This window comes from Lepidochelys olivacea, assembly GCF_965140295.1.
Source record: "Lepidochelys olivacea isolate rLepOli2 genome assembly, chromosome: 13".
Taxonomy (NCBI): domain Eukaryota; kingdom Metazoa; phylum Chordata; order Testudines; family Cheloniidae; genus Lepidochelys; species Lepidochelys olivacea.
In genome coordinates this window covers 23839892-23856627 of record NC_140423.1, presented here as the reverse complement: position 1 = coordinate 23856627, position 16736 = coordinate 23839892, and the positions used below count along the sequence as shown (strand labels likewise).

The following is a 16736-nucleotide window of genomic DNA, read 5'->3' as shown; positions in this document are numbered from 1 at the left end:
AAGGCAGATGTTTTTGGAAATTTATTTCTTAATGGTGGGATTTTGAAAAGCACCTAGAGGAGTTAGATGCCTAATTCCCAGCCTACTAACACAACACTGTTCCTGCTGATGACTCCAGAGGCGCATCTGTGCATCAAGAGCATCCTCCATATTTTGTCTGACATAAATTCCGTGTTTTGATGTGGAGACAAATTTTCCTGGTTGTCCGTTGCTTTTGAAACACTATCTTAAGAGTTCATTGTGAAACACTGGACATGCTTTCAAGCCTCAGTGAATCAATCTGAATTTCCTGGGCATGCACTACTAGATTAAAACTGACAGTAGGGTGGAAAGGCTTTTAAAACAAGGAATATTTCTAAGGCTCAGGATCAAGATGTGCCACTTCTTGACAACTGGGAGATGAGGAACCCACCAGGCAGCTAGGTACCCAGATTACAGCCATCTTTGAGCTCAGTCTGCCAATAGCCTCAGGTATTGCATGAGGTCACCAACAAGAGTGAATGGGGACAAAGTTTCTCGCTTCCTCCTTTTAAGTAAACAAATTTCCCTCAGTCTATTCTCCATTGTCTTGGTTGAATGTAGCAAGACCTGGGATGACCATTGGTTTATAGGCCATCAGATAGAGACAGTTTGTACAGTTAGAGACTGGTGAATCTGTGAGGTTTAACAGCCACCCTGAGAAGACTGGAAGTTTGAGCGGAGTGGGAATGACTGGAAGGACCAACCACAAAAAAAAAAAAAAAAAAAAAAAGGACAAGAACCAAAGTGCTTTCTGGCTGGAAGGGAAGAAGCCACCATGGCTCAGATTTAAAAAACAACATCACATCCAATTACTAAAAGCAAGGGGGAAAAGAAAGTACCATCTGCTGTTGTCAGTCCACTCAGCTGTGGAATGTTATCTGCCTTTTGCATAATCTCATCTACAGTAATTCCTACCCAATTGTACATCTGATCAGCAATTTATGTACCTCTCCTACAATGTATAGGTGGGCAGTTCCTTGCCATTCCTTTTTGTCTCTGATAGAACAGTAAAAGTATCCTGCATGAAAAGAAAGTGCTGATTTAAGACCAAGAACGTGCATAGAAAGGAGTTTGGAACAGGCCACATGATGGTGCAGTAAACAGGTGGCTGCAAAATTAATGTAGTAAAATATAATTGAAACCTTCCACTATAATGAGTTTCTCCTGGAAAAGTCAGCAAGAGCCCAAAGCATGGCTTGCACATTCCTAATAAAGTTTCACTTCACTTAGCCCATAAAATGGCATATTAGTGCTTCTGTGTAAATAAAATTGCAGTGGTCCCTTTGCACAGCACAGCTAGTCCCTGATCTCACAAAGCCAGCTGACTCCCAAATCCCCACCAGACAGCACTGCAGCTGCTCTCTACATCTGCCTCCCTTCTTTGGGCGAACAGTTTCTTTAGGCTAAATAGTCCTGAACCACCGACCTCCCTTCTTCCTCTAGGAAACCATTCCAGAAGAGTAGAGTGCTACCTGCACTTGAGTATACAGAATTTATCTGCTGCTTACAAATAGAGCTGTTGGTGTGAAAACCGGCTTAGCTAACTGAAGCCCAGTCTCTGTTTGGGGAAGACTAATAATGAGACAGCAACTATGAAATTCCAGCCACATCTGGACTTGATCAGCATTTCTAACATCTTTCACCCAGGCAACTCTCTGATGCCACTGAAAAACCCCTGATTAACAACTGATGATGTCTTGCTGGCAGCAAACAAAAAATCATGGCGGACTGCATTAAATCTCCCAGGAGCCCTGGATACACTCAGGTGTTGGCAACAAGACAGTAGCTTCTGGTGGGGATGCTTTTGAATGAGTGCACAGCCCTATATGAAAGGGCCATAGCCCAGATTAGACTACTGTCATGTGCTCCTACTTGACTGAAATTGATGCAGGAACTTGCGCAGCAGCAGAATGAGACTGTCCACTTGCTCCTTGTGCTAGGAGTGCCCACTGTTATGTCCACACTGTCCACAATCTGCATGGAATGCTGGAAGGTCAAAGCATGTAGTTTCAGTTCAGGATTGGTATATAAAGCACCTCACAGTCTAAGGTTTACGAAACTTGTCTATTCTTCTCTAACTCTAATTCCCTGCCCATTTGAGGCTGACTTCTGGGAAGGGTCTGTTCTTACTCTTTTCAGAAACCAGGACTGGGATAGGATGCAATGGGTTTGCTGCTCTTAGTCCTGTTCCCAGCGGACATATCACAGTTCTGTGTCCATACCACAGAAATCACCATCATCGGCACTCACTGGAATTCAGATGGGCTAACTTCCATTCAGCATGCCCTCCAATCTGAAAGGGGCCTGGGTTTTTAAACTAGCAGGACTATCAATCTTGGTGGGAGCTGGCACAGTTCCAGCAGATGTAGTTCTGACCTACCTCCTGCTCTTGGGGACAGGAAGAAGAGCTTGAGACACCAGAGAGGAAGTTACTCTAAGACTCAGGGAAGGAGTCAGCTAGGCAGCAGAGGCAAAACTGTGCCACAAGCAGCCCTTACTCTAAACGTATTCCACTTTATTTAGCAAGTTTACAAGATGGCAAAAATTGATCCAAAGATGCCCTATTAGATGCCAGGCTGCTGGTGTTAAGTTCAACTCAGAAACTCCAAGAGGGGAAGGGAGGATTCAGGAGAAAAAGGAAACAGACAAAGAGCCCACTCAGATTCGGAATCTGGGCCAAGCTTTCAAAAACAGCAACCGCCCAAATGCAAAGGTGAGTGAACAAATGTCAAGCACTCTTGCTCATGCAATCAGCTGGGGTGCATGCGCAAACTGGGTTAAGTATGTGCAGATAGTTAAATGTCTAGTTAAATTTGCATATATATTTATCCAATTTTATGCAGAGCCATGGTAAATGCAGGTGGAAGGATTTACACATCCTTATTCTCAGAACACATCAGTGCTGACCAATAACTGGCTCAATAAAGCCCTCCCTCCAGGAGCTGAAAGCCTTCCAGAAGCAAGTGTGTTGAAATTCATGGAGGATAGGTCCATCAATAGCTATTAGCTAAGATGGGCAGGGATGGTGTCTCTAGCCTCTGTTTGCCAGAAGCTGGGAATGAGCAACAGGGAATGGATCACTTGATGATGATCTGTTCTGTTCATTCCCTCTGGAGCACCTGGCACTGGCCACTGTCAGCAGACAGGATACTGGGCTAGATGGACCTTTGGTCTGACCCAGTAGGACCATTCTTATGTTCTTAAGAAAGTAGCATGTTTCAAGATGCCTGGAGGCTCCCACCATACAGAATCACCATACACAAGTCCAGTTCTAAAACTAAGACTCTTTACTTGTATAAACATCACTCGTAAGAGGATATCAAAGCATGTCAGCCATCAGCAAAGGAAGCCTCACAGCACTAATTGGGTAGGTAAGCGTTTACCCCATTTTACAGATGGGGAAACTGAGGCAGGGAGGTTGCCCCGAAGAGATTCACAAAGAGACCAAGGAGCAGAGGCAGGACCAGAAACCAGGAATCCTGCTGCTCAGTCAGACAGCTAGAATAAACTGCTTCTTGTCAGCAGGTCCATCAATCCCTCCCCTCATGTCTGCATGCAATGTTGCAGAGTTTCTTCTCCTCTAGTGCCCCCTTTAGGCCATCTGCCTTTACATGCCAGTCAGCTCTCTGGCTGAAATGTGGTTATTTCAGCTCCCTTTCCAAGGTGTCAAAATGTCCAGGTGTAGTCCCAAAGACACAGTAACTATCCTCTGGCTCCTGTGATCATCCCCTTGCCTTTCTCCAGCTCTGCTACTGAGTATTGTTCTGCCCAGCTCAAGTCTTCCTGAGGCCTCTAGCATCTTACCCCTTCATGGGAGCGAGCAAGACAGTCAGCCAGCAGCTTGACTCTCAACCTATTTGTAAGGCCCAGCTGCCTGTTATTACCTGATCCTTCCCTAGTCCCACCTCCCCTGGCTGACAAGGAACTACCTCATTACTACCACCCAGGTGAAGTGAATGACTAACTGGAACTTTAACCCTTTCTTGCCTGTGATGGGGTATGAGCTCATGACATATTGTAACAATTGCTCCAATATTGTACAGGGAAAAAAACGTAAGTATTGTTATTTCAGAACTAACATTCATGACCTCCTTGGCTAACAGTAGCCCAGCCCCAAACTCAGAGCAAATCTTTGGCGGAGGAAATATTACAAACGCATACCTGATAAAAGTGTGGCCAGAATGTACTGATGGCAAGCTCAGCCTTCACCCAACCTTCAGTAACAATCCCTGACACATTCCAGATGGGGTTACCCTGTGGTCCACCATTAACCTTCACGTAGACATTCAACGAGCCAGGGCTGGAGCGGTCTCTGCTAGACAGGTAGTAATGAAAGTCGATGCAGTGAGTGTCATTTTCCTTCAAGGTGGGCAACAGCAAGTGAGCCTTCTGCCCAGATGCCCGTCCAGAGCTATTCACCATCATGAAGGAACCTAGAGAGAAAGAAGGGAAAAGGGGAAGGGAAGAGAAGAGGGGGTTTGATTTTGGTTTTTCAGAGCAATTGTATCAGAAAAGTAAATGATTCTACCTGATCTGCAGCAGTCAGAAAACAAAGAATTTTCATTTCACGGAGCTGAAGCCTCCTATTGTATGGATATAAAACTTACCAGGTAGAGATGCAAGCAGATGTTGGGCCTGCTAACACCAAAGTATTATAAGAGTTCTAGTTTTGAATTTTCTTCTGTCAATCTCATTTTATATAATGGGGCAGGAAAATATTCCTTCTGATTTAAAATTAACATTCATCTTTTTGGTCCAGGTTTCATATATAGGGACTTACCAAATTCATGGCCAAGAAAAACTCATCATGGATGGGGAAATATGGACTCCCCCAAGAAATCTGGGCAGGTCACGGTATTGCCAGCCTTACTTCTGTGCTGTCTTCAGAGCTGGAGAGCGGCCGCTGCAGGCTGGGCACCCAGCTCTGAAAGCAGCGTCATAGAATCATAGAATCATAGAATATCAGGGTTGGAAGGGACCCCTGAAGGTCATCTAGTCCAACCCCCTGCTCGAAGCAGGACCAATTCCCAGTTAAATCATCCCAGCCAGGGCTTTGTCAAGCCTGACCTTAAAAACCTCTAAGGAAGGAGATTCTACCACCTCCCTAGGTAACGCATTCCAGTGTTTCACCACCCTCTTAGTGAAAAAGTTTTTCCTAATATCCAATCTAAACCTCCCCCACTGCAACTTGAGACCATTACTCCTCGTTCTGTCATCTGCTACCATTGAGAACAGTCTAGAGCCATCCTCTTTGGAATCCCCTTTCAGGTAGTTGAAAGCAGCTATCAAATCCCCCCTCATTCTTCTCTTCTGCAGGCTAAACAATCCCAGTTCCCTCAGCCTCTCCTCATAAGTCATGTGTTCTAGACCCCTAATCATTTTTGTTGCCCTTCGCTGGACCCTCTCCAATTTATCCACATCCTTCTTGTAGTGTGGGGCCCAAAACTGGACACAGTACTCCAGATGAGGCCTCACCAATGTCGAATAGAGGGGAACGATCACGTCCCTCGATCTGCTCGCTATGCCCCTACTTATACATCCCAAAATGCCATTGGCCTTCTTGGCAACAAGGGCACACTGCTGACTCATATCCAGCTTCTCGCCCACTGTCACCCCTAGGTCACCACCAGCAGCAGAGAAGAAGTAAGGGTAGCAATACTGCAACCCTCCTACAACAGCCCTGAGAACCCCCCACAACCTCCTTTTGGGTCGGGACCCCCACTGCTACATAACTGTGAAATTTCAGATTTAAATATTTGAAACTGTGAAATTTAAGGTTTTTTAAATCCTATGAACATGAAATGGACCATGAATTTGGTAATGCCATATTCATGTAGTAACCAGTCCTCCACAATGTGTGTACACCCTTGCATACCTGGCTCCCCCTATGGCATACCCAACAGAAAAGGATGCAGTGGGTGAGGCCCCCAGTTGCCATAAGTCAGCGTAGCACCATTGCAGAGCTGTGCCAGCTTACATCAGCACAAGATCCAACCCAACATCTCTGCATAGTAAACCTCCGAACACTGTCCTGCATTAACAGCACCCCTAGTTGCCAAAGTCCAGAAGAATTAAACGCATGAGTGTCACAGTGACATGCCAGCTAGAAACAATGCAACAAGGACAGTTAAACCACTGGTAGGAAGAACTGGACATAAGTGGCATTCAGAGTGAAAACACTGGAGTGGGAGGTGGTATAAGATTAGAAGGGATTCATGAGTTTGTTTACCCTGGAGTTTACCTTATATAAACCACAGCAGTGGGTGTTGAGGAACACACAGCTTGCTACACCAAGCATTTTATTTTGAGACATGGTTTTAAACTTGTCTCTTCACAGACGCATCAAGGTGACAAAACACATTAGCAATGAGAAAGCCATTAACGGAGTTATTTGGTTTGATTCTATTCAAAGAATTGGCTTTTGGTGTGGGCACATTCAGGAAAACTGGGAAAAAAAGTATTGAGAGGAGGGGGAAAAATCTCTGTGTTTCAGCAGCCAGGCATGATCATTTTTAATCAAACGCAACCCTCTTGACATTCTCAGTTCCGATACTGCTGCCAAGTCATGCCACAAATGTGTTTCTCCGCTGGCCTCTTGCAGTTCACAGAAGATTGAGTTTGGAAAGGCTCACTTCAGTTCTAACCTATAGAAGTTCCCTTTTCCTTTCTAATCCACGCTGCAGCAGTGTGACAGACACCCAGAAGAGCCAGATAAACATTTTGATCAAGTCTGCTCAGTGAACAGCCATATGCTATAAATTTATATCAACGGACACCGGCAGCTTTCCCCCACGAAATCCTTTCCTCCCACCATGTTCATACTCAGTGTCTCTCTCTCTCTCTCAGTAAAGAATCAAGAGAGGCAAGGATGCAGAAGGCAGTAAGTCTTTTATACTAAAGGGGAAAAAACATCTCTTGGGACTTTATGAAATTCAACCACAATGTAAGTAAAGATGAGAAAACAATTGCACTGAGCAACAAGAAAAGTGACAGGCAGAGCCTTTCTGGGCCATTCTAACCTACATCTCAAGGTGGTAGAAATAGGCATGGATGTTACCCAAGAAACTTGAAATTCAAGCACCCTTGGACTTTCAGAAACCTTAGATCTGAATCCAAACTTTGCAGCTGATTCCTCTCTGTAATAGGAAGACCATGCCAAAGCACAGCACAAGGTCAAATGCTGGGATTTTGAAAAGCATTCATTGTTGATCCAGTTCTGCTCCCACCAAATATAATAGTAAACAGGCTGGATAGAAATCAATGATTTAAAAAAAAATTTCAAAAAATCAGATTTTTTTAATTTAAATCAGATTTTTTTGATAAAATGCTAAAGATAGTTTTAATTAAGATACATTGTAGCTCAGGCCAATAGAGGTTGCAGGAAGCGGCGCGGGCTGAGGGACATGCTGGCCGCCCTTCCCGCAGCCCCCATTGGCCTGGAGCTGCCAGTGGGACCGATCGGCCAAACCTGCGGATGCAGCCGGTAAACAAACCAGCCCGGCCCGCCAGGGGCTTTCCCTGAACAAGCGGCGCCCCTAGTTTGGGAACCACTGGTCTAGAAGATACCATCAGAGATGCTTAGTTTTGCTGTTCTCAAACTGTGGATTTGTGTCTCCAGAGATAACATGCTTGTTAACAGCAAAAAATGTTTTAAAAGAAAATAAATAAATAAATAATATAGAGAGGTGAGAAATAACAGACCTCAACCCTATTGTCCCTCTGCAAATTTGTGTACACAGAGTGAATCCCTTACCTCTCTCTAAAAGTGCGAAGTTTCAAAAAGTTCAAAGAATAGAAGATTGTTGGGGATGGAATAGATCTGAACAAGAAAAAGAAGTCTGGAGATAAATGTGAGACAGGAGGGACAGGCAGTAGAAACAAAAGTGAAACTGTTTGAGCAGCACATTCTGGAAGTCTTGAGGTCTTTCTGCGTGTAAGATTGATTTGAGATCTACCATACCATTCTCTCACTAGAAGGGAAAACCTATAATGGCAGGAAGCCGTAAAAGAGACCTATTTTGGGAATATTTTAATGAAGTTTCTCTACCTGTGGGTAAGAGAGGCATGCATGCAAAATGCAAACAGTGCAACAAAGAAATGCAAGGCCTGGTTGCCCAAATGAAACAACATCATGAGAAGGGTTCCTTCTCAGGAGGAAGTTGCGTTGAAGATGATCAAAGGAACATGTCTGAACATGCAGGATCTTCAGGATGGTAAACTTTTTTATTTCATACTTCTTTCTTAAGGGCTGCCCATCTTCCTTCTGGACTATTCTTGAATTCTCATATTTGAGCAAAAAACATAGTTGTTACTCTATGGTACTATCATTTTAGATGCAGTTGTGATAAAAAATAAATAGCTGCAATAGGCAGATCTTCCTTTTACAATTTCACATATAAAGTAGTACTGAGTGTCAGTGAATGCAATGAGTAATACTAAATGAACAGTATGGAAATAATAATTAAATAACTGCATTGACTTATTTTGTTTAGGAGAATCCATCTTCAACATACAGGATTCTGAAGACTTTCCACCTTCACGATCACCATTATTTTCTATAGTTTCAGAGTTACCTGCCAATTATAGTGTTGCAGTCACATCATGTATGTCACATAGCCACAGTAGCAAAAAGAAAAAAAAAATCTCCATCATTCAGAAACAACCATAGATAAGTTTGTGATAAGAACCATCAGATTATAAAAAGAGGTAATTGATGAAAAAAATGCCTGGTTTGTTTATGCAACAAACTCTCCTTTCCGTATGATTGAGAACTCATGCTTCATTAACATGGTTCAGTCATTAAGACCAGGATACAGTCCACCCAACAGAGCAGATGTCGCAGGCAAATTCCTGGATGAAGTGTATGAAAGAGAAATTTAACAGTGTGCAAAAGATCTAGAGGGTAAAATTGTTAACCTGAGTCTTGATGGGTAGAGCAATATTCACAATGATCCCGTTGTACGTGCTTGTGTGACAACCGAAGAAGGGAATGTCTTCCTTACAGAAACTATTGATAAATCAGGAAATGCTACTTCTTGTAAGTATTCCGCTGTGCATGCAGTAAAAGTTATAACAAACTGAAAAAGAATTCAAATGTCTAGTACGCAGCTTGGTCACAGACAATGCTGCAAATGTATCCAAGGTGAGAAGAAATTTAGAAGAGAGTGCAGAGGGTCCCAAGCTAACAACATACAGTTGCAGTGCTCATTTGATGCACCTCCTAGCCAAAGACTTCAGTGTTCCAGAAATAAAGGCTAATATTGTTGAAATTGCAAAATACTTCCATAACAACCGCTTTGCAGCAGCTGCTCTGAAAAAAGTGGGAGGAACCAAGCTAACCCTCCCACAAGAGGTGCAATGGAACTCAGCAGTGGACTGTTTTGAGCACTGTATCAAGAACTGGCCTAATCGGATGACAGTTTGTGAATAAAATCATGAAAAAATAGATGGTGCTGTCACAGCCAAAGCTCTCAACACTGGGCTTAAGAGAAACGTTGAACAATGCTGAGTACCCTGAAGCCTATTTCCGTAGCCTTGAACAAAATGCAGGGAAATTGCTGTTTTATTGCTGACACAGTTGAAATTTGGAAGGAACTGAGGGAGATCTTAAAAAGAGAAATATGCAATGACAGAGTTAAATTACAAGCATTAAAAAAAATGAATGGGACAAGCACTATCTCCAGCTCATTTTCTTGCAAATAATCTCAATACTCAGTACTAGGTTCAAACCTTAACTGCTGAAGAAGAGGATTTGGCTATGACATGGACATCCAGCAATCATCCCTCCATAATGCCAACTATAATAAACTTCAAAGCTAAGGGTGAACCATTCAAGAAATAGATGTTTGCTGATGATGTTTTTAAAGAAGTCACACCAGTGAACTGGTGGAAGTCACTTAAGCACTTGGATTCAGAGATTGTTGAAGTGATAATCTCACTTTTAACAGCAGTAGCTTCTTCTGCCAGTGTAGAAAGAATATTTTCTTCCTTTGAACTAATTCATTCCAAATTGAGAAATCGTTTGGGATCTGAAAAAGCAGGAAAGCTTGTTTTTCTTTTCCAGATTATGAACAAACAGGAAAATGAAGGTGAAGACGACTCAGCTGCAGAAGCCAATATTTTAAGTTTCCCATGTTAACCTGGCTGACATAGTTGATTTATTTTTTTTATATTTCATTTAACTATTTTAGTTAAAAACAATTTTAACAAAGACAAATCTGATTTTAAAAACTTGAATGTTTAACTAAATTCAAAAATTAATACACTTGTTTTGTTCAAATATTATATGTTTGCTGTTGAAGAAAAAAAATCCAGAATACCTAACATTGTTGTTTTAGTTAAATAAAACAATTTAAATATCTGTCTGGTGATGTTCTCCTCCAAATACAGCATGGCAAGAAAATCCTCCAAATATTAATGATTAACCTGTTGAATTGGAGATAGTTCACATCCGAATGACTTCATTTGCCAGGTGTCAGACTTGGGTATGATCGAGCAAACAGCCAATAAAAATACTTCAATAGAGACAAAACAGAGCTTCTGTAGAAGGCCAGGCTGTGTGGTCTAGCAGTTAGGGCACTGGGTTGGGACTCTGGACTCCTGGGTTCTACTTCTGCTCAACCACTGACCTTTTGTGACCTTGAGAAATTCACTTCACTTCTCTATGCCCCTCCCACCCTTTATCTGACATGTCTGCTTAGATGGTAAGATGATCCCTGCTCCAGAGGCTGTGATCTATACTGGGATGTCTAGGTGCTCCTATAATACTAATTAAGATTTATTTCAACATTACAGATTCCCATGTTAAAATAAGAGTTTTCTGCTGAACATGAATGCCTTTCGGGGGTTGGTTTGATTGTTTTGCTTGGTTGTTGTTTTTCAAACAAAGTTCAAATCCATTTCACCACACACAAAACATTGTTATTCAACAGAATGGCAATGGACTGTTGTGCTGAGAATTCTAGAACTAATTCACAAGTATATGTACAGGGAGTGCCATAATATCAGTGGAAAAGCAAAACCTTTTATCCATCCCAAACTACACAGTTACAGTCTTAGATATTTAGTTACTGAAGACAACAGGCAGGTTTTATGGGACAATTTGCAGCTAGATAATCTCTTATTTGCCATATACAAGGTATGCCCTACAGTAAACACAGGGATGTACAAGGGAATACTGTAGAAATTAAGATTAACTGGCTGAAGTTAAAGCCTAGCAAGACAGTTTATGCTTGTTAACTGATGAAAACATAGAAGAGCTTGCACAGTACCACTGTACCATCCCCATGGCAAATTGACACACCCACAGTCAGTTAAGTCACTCTACAGTTTAGGAGTTTTGCTGCCCCCCCTACCTCCCCACTCTCCTGCTGGTAATAGCTCATCTTAAGTGATCACTCTCCTTACAGTGTGTATGATAACACCCATTTTTTCATGTTCTGTGTGTATATAAATCTCCTCACTGTATTTTCCACTGAATGCATCCAATGAAGTGAGCTGTAGCTCATGAAAGCTTATGCTCAAATAAATTGGTTAGTCTTTACAGTGCCACTAGTACTCCTTTTCTTTTTGTGAATACAGACTAACACGGCTGCTACTCTGAAAAAAACATGTAGTGAACTGTACACCAAGAGATCAAGAAAAAGTTTTGTGTGTGGTGCAAAAGAACGTCTTCATACTTATCGGACACAAGAGTGTTTGTTAAACCAGCTTGAACTTAATTTAGTATGCTTTGATCAACAGATTAGTTTACACAATATCTTATTATTGCTAATGTCCTGAAAAATCACAAAATGAACCTGCTATGTTCAGATCAGTCAGGAACAAGTAGGAAGGGAAGGTGGTAAATGAAATTATTTTTAAAAAATCCACTAGAGTGACAGTGAACATAAACACTGAACACTATTTCATAGTTATTAACTATACCACTGAAAATTGGTGAATTAAACAATGAAGTGCACTCTAGCTGGCCATAAAATTAAAAAAAATTCCCCCCTTGGTGCATAATGATGCCTTGATAAGACTCCTATTATCGATGCATCTGCAACGTATATCCTCTTTGCCAAGCTGAAATGCTACTATGTAGCAGATGGTGGCTATTGTGTTTATACATCAGCACTTTATGATTGCATTTTCTCACGTCTGCAGTAAAAAGAAAGCAGTAATTGAGTTTTTAATGGCTTTGCACACTGTTCATTAAGATTACATGAGTGTGTTCTGACAAATGACAGCTGAAGAAATGAGCCACTGACAGCCCCTCGTGATCACCAGAGTAAGACCTCCATTAATGCCATTTCACTGCTGGCTTTGTACAATCACGCCGTTTAGAAGTGAAAAATATTGCCGTCATTAAAATATGAGTGCAAAATAAACAGAACACTGTCAAACTGCTTGACTGCAAAGTCTGACCTTAAAGTTGTTTTAATCCAATGCGTAATGTTCTTCTTAAGATCAAGTTCAGATCCTGAACACATGAATGTACCTTCCAGTAGCACCAGCAGAAGCTCTATGCACACGTTCCTGGGCAGAATTTTGCCCCAAACCATTTCAAAGAGAAAATAAAAAGCACATCACAATGTGAAATTAAAAGACAAAACACTTGAAATAGATCCTACACATGTACAAAGTTTTGTCCTGCATCAGTAACCAACAGGTCCGCAGCACTAGCATCAACGATGTGCAAGTAGGGTATAAAAAGAACTATGCTAATTTCAAATCTGATCAGAAAGTACGGTGGGAAAGCTCTGTTTGTCCAACTGGATAGGGAAGTTAAATATCTTTGGAAAGATCGTTATTTTAAATATTCTAATAGGGAATTACAACACAATCAACAGATGAGAATGAATATGCATATGTGAGGTTTGCAAGGGAATATGTATAGGAGAAAGGGTGTTCTAAAGTTTGATGGTAATTTTGCACAAGAAAGTGGGGCAGGCTTGTAGTGTAGGGGCTGAGGGTAATGTGAAAAATAGAGTAAGATTAAGGGGAATAGGGTTATAGGTTGTTATTTGAAAAAACATTAGTCCCAACGTGTGGGCATATGCAAAAATATTGAACAGCAACAACTTGGGCCAATGTCCACGACGAGAGGGGAGGAGAAAGGGGAACAATTGTACTGGGGCCCTGAGCTCAAAACATCTGTCACATCTGTGTAAATAAAGTGAAATAGGAGGAGTAGGGCCCCGAAATTCTCTCAATACACCTGATAAACAGTATGGACTCAAATTTCACCTGTGCCTCCCACCATCAAAACCAAGCCACTCTTTCCCTCTAACAAAAGACAGGAAGAACAAATTGACCTTGTGACATGAGCTGGAGGTCAACACTAATGATGGAAAGTATGAACTGCAGTAAATTTCTTCTACACCAAAGTAGAGCAAACCAAACAGGTATTTTAACCTGCCCTGGTTATTGAGGCAAATACTCGTACCTTTTTAGGTACATGCCCCAAATGCCATATTGTTTGCACATATCTTAGTAGGGCACACAGTTACAATATCATCATTTAAGAAACAGTCTATGGTGAGCATGATGACACATGGTATTGGATAATGAAAATAATCCATACGGTGTAGTAAAAAAGCAGCTTAGAACTTGCGTACCTCTGGCTGAGGGGACTGAAGACAGGTGTGCATATAGAAATTCAAAGTTATTTGACAGGTTTCAGAGCAGCAGCCGTGTTAGTCTGTATCCACAAAAAGAAAAGGAGTACTTGTGGCACCTTAGAGACTAACCCATTTATTTGAGCATAAGCTTTCGTGAGCTACAGCTCACTTCATCGGATGCATTCAGTGGAAAACACAATGGGGAGATTTATATACACAGAGAACATGAAACAATGGGTGTTACCATACACACTGTAAGGAGAGTGATCAGGTAAGGTAAGCTATTACCAGCAAGAGAGCGGGGGCGGGGGAAACCTTTTGTAGTAATAATCAAGGTGGGCCATTTCCAGCAGTTGACAAGAACGTCTGAGGAACAGTGGGGGGCGGGAGGGGGAATAAACATAGGAAAATAGTTTTACTTTGTGTAATGACCCATCAGTTATTTGAGACATTTCTTACAGTTACTATTCCCTTGTCAATTGTTAGGGCAAAAACAGGCCAATGTGTTTTATTTGACAAGCATGCATTTTATGGAACTAGTCAAATTGTAAAAAAGCTAGAGTCATTAACATTTCCATGCATATAAACAGCAACTTCAGTTCATTTGGATTCATGGGGTCATATTCATTCATTTGGATGAGTGCCAGGTATTCACACGAGAAATTTAAGGAGTATCATAATTTTAGAAAACAATTATTCTTGTGTAAATTTATACCATGAAGAGTGTTATTCATTTTTCTCCTGGTCCAGAAATTCTATCAGGAAGCAGGAATTGGTACCATATTACTTAAGTTACCAACCCCATGATACAAATACCAGATATTTGAATTAAGTGTTTGAAAAATGTAAGGATTATTTCATTAATTTGTTAGCCAAAAAATAAAAAAAGACAAAATTTGTAACAACTATTTGTACCAGTTCCAGTTAGTATACTTGGCAGTGCCCTTTGGGGGAAAAAAATTGTCTGCAGCTCTCTTGCATTATATAAACCCAAAGAATTATGGGATGTAATACCCAGAACTGGGAATGAAGATTTCCGCACAGTTTCCTAATTGTGAGCCATAGACTTTTTCAGTAGATTCTGCTGCTTGTGCAATAGCTGACTGCAGAAATTTTCGGCATCCCGGACTAGACAGTGGTAAATCACAGGTATTATTAAGCTATACTCCTTTTTTGAATGGTTTCCGAGGTTTGGATAATGGTGGCCCACAGATACTGTTAGATTATCAGCATCTTTCAATGGTTTCCACGCAACTGATAGTTTCCCTTCACTAAGTCTTGAACTAAATAATGTCTAGTGCAGGGGGTCTGTCTGCACCATGGGCAAGAATAACCAAACAGAAAGAACAAGCATTACAGTCACTGGCTAGAAGTGTACAATGGGACACAAAAGAGGATGTGTATTCAGATGAGTCAGTTTGACAGATTTCCTGTGATCCAGCATGTGGCTGTTCTCAGAGGCTTTCCACAGATGGGAATGACTTACTGTGACCAAAGGGAATGCCAAGCATTGTTAGTGACAGTACAAGGTAGATATTATCCATTCCAAAAGAGCAAAATCATGGGCATTCTTAATGACAGAATGGTCTGGTTGTGGCACAGGACTTGCAGCCTGGAGACTTGGGCTCAATTTTTGATTGACAGATTTTTTGCGATGTGTGACCCAAAACATTTCCCTGCTTGCTTGCTCGCTGTCTCTCTCTCTCACACACACACACACACACACAGATGTAACACATGACAACGTGAGGGCCCGCAAAACAGGCACACACGTGGGTCTGTCTGATCAGCCCCTGCATTTCTATAGCCTAGTTTTCTTATCTATACAATGGAGGTGTGGCTCTACCTCACACGGAGAGAGCTCTGAGCCTTACTAAAATAAAATGTAAGTTGTGTTGAAATCCTCAAGTGAAAAGTATTTATCTTTTGTTGTTACAACATCCAGGCAATGCTAGAGGTTGTGTTTCCAGTAGTGTTTTACCTAGGATAGACAGCACTATTGGTTGACATTCGCAGTGTAAGGCAAATGTGTAGTATCAAGGTCTAACTTAGTAATAATTTTATCAATGACATTGAAGGATAGGTCTAACGAAAATAAAAGTGAAGTTTAAAGGCAGATCCCCTACAGAAATATCAACAGGAAGCACTAGGGCAAGGTCTGGTGTCCAGTTACAGATGAGAGAAGCAAAGTAGCTAGGATGTTCACTACAGGAAGAGCTTGCCCTCAGATGTGTGCTACCATTCAGTAAATACCCTAGGATGTCACCAATGGCCTCATCTCAATGTACAGGTGTAGCTTCCATTAGGGTTTGTGCAGATGATCTATTCATATAAGGTTTAGTTCACCGCTGAAGAGCGGGCCAGCCCACAACTATCCATAACTCACTTAAATCCCCAAAATGGCTTGTGATGGCCCTCTCTCGAGGGGTGAATGTCACTCACACCACACAAAATTCTGACAGGTACTCAGTTTCTGCAAGAATGCCAGACTTCAATCTGAGCAATATCTGATTCAAAGTCAATGAAAAAATTCCACCCTGACTTCAGCAGTGCAAGTTCAGACCCAATGTGAGTCACTGATCAACACATACCACCCTGTCCAATGATAGGAATGCATGCCCATGTACATATGTCCATATAAATGATCTAATGCATCTGAGCATTTCTGAGAATAATATTTGTTTGGACAATACTAATGGCCAGTCCTCCCTCCACTTCCTCCCACTCACCACCTCACACGCATTCCTTAATTTGCAAAACAAAGTTTACAGCCCAACAAGTCTCAGAAGAGGGCTCAATAATACTTTAGTCCTGCCTTGAGTGCAGGGGACTGAATCAGAAGACCTCTTGAGGCCCCTTCCAGTCCTACGATTCTCTGATTCTCTGAATAGCTTCCAATATTCAAATAGCTAATAGTGCTGGCTACCACTCAGCATATGCTAAGGTTTCCATCGACACCAGATACAGCTAGACCTTACTCTCTCCCTCTCTCTTCACTGCAGGTCTCTCCTCTATACCACAGCAATAAGAATGGGTTTCACTGAAAGAGCTCTAATGACTCTCTGTAGTGACCAATAATTCTACCAATCTCAGCAACAAAGAACTTTTAAA

General features: G+C 41.6%; 1 protein-coding gene across 1 annotated transcript in view; it reads right to left on the bottom strand.

The window, feature by feature from the left end:
- Window positions 1-16736, bottom strand: part of PTPRT (protein tyrosine phosphatase receptor type T) — a 740652-nt gene that overhangs the window by 451762 nt on the left and 272154 nt on the right. Inside the window, exon 3 of the mRNA XM_084646178.1 lies at window positions 4183-4454. Within this exon, the coding sequence (XP_084502304.1) occupies window positions 4183-4454 (272 nt within the window). The remainder of the gene's footprint in view (window positions 1-4182; window positions 4455-16736) is intronic.